General features: G+C 27.7%; 1 protein-coding gene and 1 long non-coding RNA gene across 2 annotated transcripts; one reads left to right on the top strand and one right to left on the bottom strand.

The window, feature by feature from the left end:
* Positions 1–1,941: 1,941 nt before the first annotated feature.
* Positions 1,942–2,836, bottom strand: LOC142645994 (uncharacterized). Its single transcript, XR_012847004.1, has 3 exons — positions 2,734–2,836; positions 2,314–2,562; positions 1,942–2,172 (listed from the first exon to the last, which is right to left on the bottom strand). It is a non-coding gene; the product is annotated as an uncharacterized LOC142645994 (long non-coding RNA).
* A 2,067-nt stretch (positions 2,837–4,903) lies between these two features.
* LOC113789430 (lysophosphatidic acid receptor 6-like) lies at positions 4,904–7,780 on the top strand. Its single transcript, XM_075823776.1, has 2 exons — positions 4,904–5,422; positions 5,821–7,780. Exon 2 carries the CDS (start codon positions 6,095–6,097, stop codon positions 7,334–7,336), a length of 1,242 nt encoding a protein of 413 aa, XP_075679891.1. The 5' UTR covers positions 4,904–5,422; positions 5,821–6,094; the 3' UTR covers positions 7,337–7,780.
* The last annotated feature ends 2,655 nt before the right edge of the window (positions 7,781–10,435 follow it).

The following is a 10,435-nucleotide window of genomic DNA, read 5'->3' as shown; positions in this document are numbered from 1 at the left end:
AACAATAACAGAAAAAAAAACTTCCAAGAAATTAAAATTAATATTTCATCATCATCATCATCATCACAACCTTGACGATGAAGATGATTATCAATCATTTTGTTTGGGTTCTCGGATTTTGATATCTGAGATAGATATTTTCCATCTTCATCACTCTCTCGCTCCCTCTGCGAACTATCTATATTTCATTATCTTTTTGCCCATCTTTTGCTAATGACTAATGCTGTTTTTTGTGATTAATATTTCCTATTTTTTCCCTTTCCAACTATAATACAATTATCATCATCATCATCATCATCTTGGATGATATTTTCGATCGAAATGTTTATCAATAAATCATTCATTCATATTATTTTTCAGTTTTTCTTCAATAAATCTTTTTTTTTTCTAAATAAATTATTGTTGTTGTTGTTGTTGTTGATCAAATAAATCCAAGAAAAAATCGTTGGTCAATGTTTCAAAAATTAATGATTATTATTATTATTAATAATCAGAGATAATTATAAGTTTATTAACGGGAAAAACAAACAAACAACAACAAATAACAAAAATCCGATGTCATGATATTTATGAAAGTGAAACAAAAAAAAAAAAATCCGGAAAAATGATCGAAACAATAGATGACCATTATGATGACCATAATGATGATGATGATGATGTGCTGGTTCGCGATGTGTAAACAGTAACAGTTTTTTCTTTTCTTTTTCTTTTTCTCATTGTCTATTTGGTCTATATTTGTTTGTTTTCAATTTTCAATCGATAGATTTTGGTTGTTGTTGTTGTCCATGTATAAGGTTGATATATAGTCAGTCGATCGATAAGCAAACAGAAATAAATATTTCAAACAAAACTGAAAAAAAAGGAAAATCATTTTCCAAAATAAAAAAAACATCCCCAATCCGAAAAAAAAAATTTTCCTCATCACACATTTAACCGATTTAACGAATGAACAGAAAAAAAAACAAACAAGTTCAACAGGTCTGTGGAAACGATGTGAAATGTTTTGAGAGAGAAACAAACAAACAAACAAACAATTGCGAAACCGAAGCGAAAAACGAATGAATATTGAATTTCCGGTCAGATTAACTTCAGTGAGAGAAAGAGACAATCAATTCATTTTGTATGTTCGGAAATGGTTTTTCTGTTCACTCGCTTGCTGTTGAAATCTGAAACAAAAAGAAAAAAAGAAAAATAAGAAATTGATAAAGGAAAAAGCATCAATTTTTCAATCATCATTATATATGACTGATGAAATTGTAGCAAAAAAAAACAAAGAAAAAGTTTTGTTCACATTACCATTAATCGATACAATCGATATTGTTTGAATATTCGAATCATCATTATCATCATATAAGCCCTTATGTTGTTGTTAATTTGTTCCATTCAATCATTCAATGATGATCATATTAATACAGACATCATATTATTATCATCAACAACAATCAGACAACAATAATAATAGTATTTTCTTAAGAAAAGAAAATAAAAGAAAATCAATTTCCTTCCGGAATCCAATGATGATAATAATAATTTAGATATAATGATTGAAATCTTGAATGAATCAATTTGCTTGTCATTTTTTTTTTGGTTTGCGCCTTTTTTCATCTGAAAATTTCGAGAATATGACAAAAAACATTTTGTTCAATTTTCTTGTCATAAAATTTATTATTGTATGCAAATTTTCTTTCTTCATATTTTTTCCATTTGTTTTGTTCATTCAATCATTTATTCATTCATTCATTTTATGATGATGATTTGTTCGATTCGAAACATCGTGACATGATGATGATGATGATGATGTGAATGATAATGTAGATTATTATGGTGTCGGTTTTCTCCATTTGTTTCCATCATAAGATGAAATGCCTGAAATGCAAATTAAAAAGAATCAATTTGAAAAAAAAGTACAAAAAAAATCAAATGAAAATACCAGATTTTGAATATAATTGAAAACGAAAACAATCAGATTTCAGCAATTATTATCCAGGTTTTATCGATCAAATTAAACAACCAAAAAAAAAGAAAAGATAATCAAATTTGAATAAAGTTTTGAATTGTTTTTGAACGAAATGTGAAAAAAATCCTGAATGATGATCCTGAATGATGAACTCTTGTTTGTAACCATGGTTTTTGGTAAATTTTGATTTGCTTTGATTCGATAATGATGATGAACTAAACAAGATGCAGAAAAGAAAAGGAGGACAACAACAACAAAAATCATTAAAAGATTGAAACAAATCTGAACAAATTAAATGACCTCAAAATGGTTGGTCAAAAATAAAAGAAAAGAAAAGAAAAAAAAACCCAACTGACCAAATGATAATAATAATAATGATGATGATTATATTAACCACGTTTTTTTTAGCGAATCGTACATACAATCATCAACATCATCATCATTTGGTTTAGGTTATACGAAAAAGAAAAAACAAAAATCAGTTCGGTAAATCATAGTGACGTGACAGCTGTTGCTGATGATAATGATGATGATGATGATGAGAAAAATGATGTTTGTTAAGATGTTTGTTCCAAAAATAACTTTCGTTACAATCCTGGGATACACTTTCAACGAAATAAAAAAAACAAAAAACAAAAAAAAAATTAGACATTAACCAGTCTGACTGCTCTGCAGAATGAGTGGTGAAAAAAAAATTGTTATGTATGACCATCACCACCATAATCACCATCATTATTATCATTTGGTTACTGTAGTTTTTTTCATCTCCTACCTACCTAAATGATAATTTGTCCGAATGTTGATCTTTGAACAAAAATATCACCCAAAACAAAAAACAAAACAAATCCCAAAGATCCAAATCAAATGTTTATTTTTCCGAGAAAAATAAAAAATATCGATAGTATCGCCAAACAACGATATCATTCGATACTATCAAAACTTTTTATTTTGAAAATTGAATTTTTTTTCAATATCCGATCACACATTATAACAAGTTTTAAAACGAAAAAAAAGAAAAATCAAATAACCGGTCGTTGTTGATGTTGACCAATAACAACAACAACAACAACTTTATATCTTATATCTAATAGCTGGCTACTTTTATTTTCATTTTTGTTTTTCAAAGATTTTTGTTTTTGCTTTTCTTACCTTTGGGCCATTTTAATATTTATCAAAATCGTGGCTACCTCATTAATGAAACAACAACAACAAATTTATTAACTTATGTTATACAACAACAACATTTGCATTACAAGTTTCATAAATGATCATAATAATTATCATCATCATCATCATCAGAAACATACAAACACCATCCATGATCTTTGTTTCAAAGAACCCTTTTGGCTATGATTTTAGATTTTTTTTTCTTTCTTGGTTCCTCGATCCATTTAAGGATGTTAATGATGATGATGATTATTATCGCAGGCAAAATTTATTTGACTTTTTTTTTCTCCTTCTTCTTTCCTGTTTGTCCGAAATTCAGACCGATTTTTTTTCCTTCGTTTTGTTGTTGGATCCAGTTTTTCGCTTTATTTTTTTTTGAGTGCAACCATTTTCTTTTATTTTTTGTCTTTTTACTTAGAGAATGAGATGACCATTAAATCGAGAAGGAAAAAAAAACGATGGTAGCAATGATTCGGACAAATGTTTAGTCCAAAAATATCTTTCAACATTCATTTTTGTTTTTGGGTAACAACAGTGTGTGGATGTGTTTCGGGTAAACGAAACGAGTTCAAGCCATGTTTCTGTGTGTGTGCGTGGACAAAATGTTTAAAAATGTTTAATTTTTTCGTTGCCGGAAACACAATAACTAAACAGCCAAAAAATAAAAAATCAAAGTAAAGTAAAATAAATTTCATTATGGATCATCAAAAAACAGGATCACACACACATATATCAAAGCATCTAAATCAAGTTTCTCTTTTAAAAAAATCTTTCATTTTAATTTATCCTCCCCCCTCTGCTTCCAAACCGAATAAGATACACTTTACCGTATCAAATTTTCTATGGATGTTTTCTATTTTGTTTGTTCCCCTTTTTTCAAAAAAAAATATAAAATTCAATTCCACCATTCTCGGGTTAAAAAATGAAATGAAAAACGATAAGGGAAAAAGGCAAATCAATAATTGAACATCTTGCAAAATATGTAAATAGCCACCGAGGGGATGAAAAACATCATCATCATCATCATCATGATGATCGATGAAAAAACACAAAAATTAATTTGAATTTGAAAGCTTTTTTTCTTCCCGAAAATAAAAAATAAAATCAATCAACAAGAATTTAAAAGCGAAAACCATGTTTTTTCAAGTTAATGTAATATTTGTTATATAACACACACACACAGTGAACATTTCCATAAAATTTTTTTTGGAAAAAGTTTATTTTTTTTCTTTCTTTCCTTTCACCGAAAAAAAACAGGTAATTTTTTTTTTGCATGAGAAAAGAGAGAAAACGACATAGATTATGTTATGGCTAACTGATGATGATGAAATGGTAAGTTATTGCCATCAACGACAACAACGAAAATAAAGAAAATAAAGAAAGGATGTGCCTGTTGTTAATACCCGATTAAAATGATTTGGGGATAAACAAGGAGAGAACGGATCCAAACAACAAACAACCACATCTTTTTACAGAGGTTGTCAAACGGGAAACACTAACCTAACGGAAAGAAGAAAACAAAACCATAATAAACTTATTTGACTTGAATGGATTTTTTTTTAAATAAAATATTTTTCTGTTTCTGTTGATGATGTGAATCTGAAAAAGTAAAAACCGACCCGAATATCCTGAAGACAACAAGACAAAACATCTTTCTCTCTCTCTGTCTCTCTCCCTCTCTACCGTTTTCTTTCTCTTTTCCTAAAGATGTAACGGTGAAAAAAAAGTCGGACAACATTTATATGAGACGAATTTTTTTCCGTTCGTTCGTTCGTTGTTTTGTTATGTGATGAAATACAAGATGAAAATGAAACAAGTCTGACCAAGTTTTTATTTTTCTCCCCCAAGAAAAATACAGAACAATTTTTTTTGTTGTTTGTTGTCTTTCTGGCCACCACCATCATCCGAAAAAAAATCACATCATTTATTCACATCATTCGTTTTTCTTTCTATCTTTTCTTTTTCCATCTTGTTTTTTTCTTATGTGTTTGTTGATCTCATATTTAGTCTTCGTTTTCATTCGTTGTTTGTTTGATTGGTTGGTTATTGGTTGAATATTACGTGCTGTGTGTAATCAACATAAATGTAAATCATAAACAAAAAAACAATGTCGACAAAATGATCGATTTGATTATAATCGTAGTCAATTCATAAATATCTTTGTCGAAAATTGAATTGAAAATTATCAAACCAAAAAATCCAAAAACCAAATAAAAATCATTAAAAATTTTTCTTTGATAAAAAAACAAAACAAAAGATTTCCTTTTCATCATCGTCATCATTAATTGTTTTTTTCAGGTAAGTTTTTCATTATTTTTACTTTTGTTTTCAATTTGATCAATGTGTGATACGATTGATTGAAATAAATTTCCCAGGAATTTTTGTCGAGAACTTTCTCAATTTGTTCCATCAGTATTTGTGTGTGGTGTCACAACTTGTATGGGGGTAATATGATGGATCGAATTTTGTTAGTTTCCCCAGCCAGAAGACAAAAATCAAATAACCTCTTTCCTGGTTGATCTTTTTTTGGTTTTCCCTGGAAAAAATAATAAGTGTGAAAATGTGAATAACCAATTCATTCATTCGCCTCTTTGATTATAATGTGATTGATTAGTTTTTTTCTTCTAATTTTGCCTTATTATTTTTCAAAATTTGATTTTAATTTTTCTCAATTTTTTTTCTTGCTTTCAAAATAGGAAAATAAAAGGTGGTTTGGCGATATAGGAAAAATCTTCTGGACCCTGGATCTTTTTTCTGTGTGAATAAAAAAATTTGTTTTAAACTGAATTCTCGTCATTTTGATTTAATTCTGTGTTTGTTCGTGTGTTAGTGTGTGGTACGTGATCAACATTAACTTTCATCAATCATCCTTCTATATTTCTTTCTCTCTGTTGTGTGTGAAAATCAAATTCAATAATAAATCATCTTAAAAAAAAGAAATAAATTATTATCAACAACAACATCATCATCATGGAAATTGAACAATTCAATATGACACATTTAGCCATACAGGCAAATGAAACATTAAAAGAATTATTAGAATTTGAAGATACATTAGATTCATTTGTTGGTAATATGACCGGTACGGCTGAATCATTATATACAGCATTAGAATTTTCAAAAATATTTCATTATATTGCTGCTATATTTGGTGTTATTGGCAATTTATTGGTTATTTTAATCTATCTAAAAAATCAACGTATACGTACAGTAACCAATACATATATATTGAATGTTGCAATATCGGATCTACTTTATGTAATTACTGTACCGGTATTTCTTATTTCAATTTGGTCAAATTCATGGCCATTTGGTGAATTTGTATGCAAATTATTATTATCAAAAGGTGCCATACATCGTTTTGCTAGTTCATTATTTTTATTGGTTTTAGTTGTTGATACTTATTTATCAATATTAAAACCAACATTATCACATATTTGTTATAAACGACCAATTAATAGCCGTATGATTTGTATATTAACATGGATTATTTGTATTATTTCTGTTTCGCCTGTATTTTATCATGCATCAACATTTTCCGTACCAAATTCCGAAATAAATCATTGTGATTTATTCTGGACAGGTAGTAGTCGTGAAGCATATATTTGGTTTACAATTATTTCAGCATTTATAATACCAACAATAATTAAAATTTTATTGGCCGTACCATTAATCTATACATTAGCTGGTGAAAATAATACCGATACTGTTGCAAGTGAAGGACAATATCAAGTATTTGCTGAACGTAATAAACGTTCAGCACATTTAATATTGACTGTTATTGTATTTCATATACTTTGTTGGCTACCTCTTTGGATCTCATTGATCAGTGTTAATTTATTACCAATGAATGAAATGCCCGATAATTCTGCAATATTATTTCATATGATTAGTGGTTGTCTTGGTATGGCTAATACTGTATTAAATCCATTCATTTATTTTAAATTATCACCAGAATTTCGTAATGGTTTAGCTGAATTAAAAGAAACATTTTTATATCGTTCAAAAACATCATTATTTTCAAATGGTAGTAATAATGGTGGTGGTGGTATAATGGAAAATTCAACAACACAATCAAATGATAATAATGGTATACAATCAAGTAATAATGGTCAAATTAAATCAAATGATTCGTTTGTTAATAATTTTTTTCCAACAAACGTATTTCAACGTTATGATGAAGAACGTAATCAACAACAACAACAACAATAATCAACAAACATTTGGATCAAAAGTCAACGCACATTTTGTATTTCCAAACATTTACAAACAAAAATTTATATCTTTTTTCTTTAAAACAATGATCCACACATCACACATCTTAATCGTTAATTTTTTTTAACCCTTTCCACTATGTTTCAATCCCTTTCATTTCACAAAATTTATTTGTAAGAACAAAAAAAAAAAGAAAATAAAACAAAACAAAACAAAAAACATTGATGATATCATTATTTACATTTTTCCATTAACGTTTTTTTTTTCATTATTACTTTTTCATTTTTGTTTTTTCGATTTGCTTTTTTAAAGAAAAATTATTAAAAATATGCATCATATTTTGTCAATAAACCCGATCCAATAATGTTTTCAACAAAATTTTAAAGAAAAAATCAAGGAAAAATCTCTAGAATTAATAAATATTAATGGCAGACAAACTTTTAAATAAACCAAAATTAGCATATTACAAATTTCCTTGACAACAAACAACAAACAAAAAAAAAAATTACAAATTACAAAACGAACAACAACAACAAAAAATGAATACAATCTTAATGTATAATAAGATCGGATGTTTGTTGAACTTTTCTTCTTTCTGCTTGATGAGGATTGTCTTTTTCTTCTTCTTCTTCTTCTTCAAAAAAAGATTTCGCAAACAATATCAAAACAAACAAAAAAAAAAAAGAAAAAGATGTTTATGTTTGTCTTTGGATTTTGGTTCAGTTTTCAGTCTTCAGTTGTTGTTCATTGAAAAACAAAATGATCCCATGGATTTGTTATTATTCATCATCAAAATGTTGTTTCAAAAAAATAAGGTATTCGTGTGTGAAAACTAAACAAAAATTGGTCCAAAAACAGAAAATGGATTTTTTTTTGTTTTTTGTTTTGATATTTTGTTTCATCATCATCATCATCATCATCATTTGACAGATTTTTTCCACTCTAATCGTTTCTTCTTCTTCTTTTTCATATAATATATCATTGTAAGTAAGTAAGCAAATAGAAAACAAACAAAAAACTTCAAGATTTAACAATTCTGGGAATCATAAGATTTTCTTTCATTCTTTTGAAAACGAAAAAATATTCTCATTGTTCCATTCTTTCAAGTAAATTTATACCAAAAATAGTGGGAATCGAATTGATCCCAGCAACAAATACTTCGATCATGTGTTTTCATTGGTAGAACCGATGGATGATTGACAATTTTGAAAACAGAAAAAAAAACTTTAAAAAAAATGATAATAATAAAATAATATTTCCAGAATGTCAACGATGATGTGAACGAATCTTTATTTATTTATTTATTTACATTTGTTTGTTTGTTTGTGTGTCTGACATTCACATTAGCATAAAAACATGGTTTAATTTTTTTTTGAATTTTAAAATTTTTCAAAAAAATTTTCAATTCTACCCCATTGATGAATGTGTGTAATGCGTGTGTGACTGGTTTTTGTCATAAGCAGAAATCGGAATTCATTTTGGAAAAATTTTCTCCGGAAAAGATGGAGGAAAGTTTACGGGAAAAAGAATTTCTTCGATGTTTTCTTTTCAAAAGGAATAAGCAAAACAAACAGAACCAGATCAATTCTTATTCTTTTCTTCTTCTTTTTTTGTTGTAGTTGTAATCAACGTTGAAAAGAAGGGGAAAAAATTGGTAAAATCAAATTTTTAAAACGTCAAAAATCAATTTATCATCAATCATCATGGATTTTTCATTGTCTTCCAGTGAAAAATTGAATTTGTTGTTGTTGTTGTTGTAAACAAAATAGAATCCAGACAACAACAACAACAACAACAATTATAGAGAAAAAACTTCTGGTAACAATGACATCATCATCATCAAGAAATAGAGGAAAAAAAACGTCAACCATAAAATTGATGGAAACAGGCAATGAAGAACCAACAATAGCGAACAAACTGGTTAATCAATGCAGATGTAATGGGAGAAAAGAAAAAAAGAAAAAAAAACTCATCATAGAAATCGATTTGGAATCAATAGGAAAGAAAGAAAAAATCAAATTATTTTTCTATCCTATTGATTCGATCGATTGATTTTTATTATTATTACAATCATTATTGGTATTGGTAATCTGATTTTTCTGATTGTCAAAGTTGTCCATCACAGCCACAACCACGACACAAAAAAAAAATGAATATAAAAAAAATATTCTGGTCATTTCTTCAATCAAATTATGATGAAGATGATGATGTTAAATGCAGCGATCCGAAAAAAAATTCTGCATTCTGGTATTTTCATTTTACAATTCTGATTCTCACTTTGCTGTGTTTTAGTGGTTTGTTCTTCATCATCATCATCATCATTGTGCTTGAGAAAGAAAAAAATTAATCAATTTTCCTTGAACAAAAAAACTTTTTGAATTTTTCATCGTTTGTTTGTTTGTTTAACTTGATTTTTCCAGAAAATGAATCTGGCAAATCAACCAAATCAGAAATGATGTGTGTGTGTGTGTGTGTGAATAATTCAAATAATCATCGTTGAGTGTTGATTGGTTAATTAATTTTTTATTTTTTGGTTGGAAAAATTAAGTTTTGTTGTTGTTGAAAAATCAAAGTCCCCATAGCAACAATTAATCGTTCGTATTGTGCAATCATAATCATTTAATTAAATGAATTTTGTTTTGGAAAATTTTTTCTATGGATGGTTTCATTCCTGGTTGCTGTTTTTTTTTGCATTTCTGGTTCTTCTGGTTGTTCATTTGGAATTTAATTTAAAATTCTGTTCTCGGTCTGCTCTGTTTAAACAACAACAACAACAACAACAACAAAAAGAAAGAGTTAAACATCATTAGCGTTGGTGGCGAGGAAAAAACCAACCATTTTTGTTGTTTTTTAAAAAAATGATACAGTTTAAGTGGAAAAAAAAGTTAAATCCATGAATGTGTTTCTGGGTTATTTTTGTTTTTTTCGCCCAGAATTTCATTCAAAACCAGAAATTTAAAAAAAATGAAACAAAAAAAACAGAAATAATTAAAAAAGAAAGGAAATTTCGGAAAATCAAAAAACAATAAACACTTGAGAATGAAGAAAGGAGAAAATAAGAAATTGGAAAAAATCATAACCGAAATTGTCGGTATC

Source organism: Dermatophagoides pteronyssinus, unplaced genomic scaffold, assembly GCF_027571235.1.
Source record: "Dermatophagoides pteronyssinus isolate colony J.1.1.1.1 unplaced genomic scaffold, Derpt_VIB-CSIC_2022.12 sq0036, whole genome shotgun sequence".
In the NCBI taxonomy this organism is placed as follows: domain Eukaryota; kingdom Metazoa; phylum Arthropoda; class Arachnida; order Sarcoptiformes; family Pyroglyphidae; genus Dermatophagoides; species Dermatophagoides pteronyssinus.
Note: the sequence above shows the minus strand (reverse complement) of the source record. Positions and strands in the feature narration are given on the sequence as shown.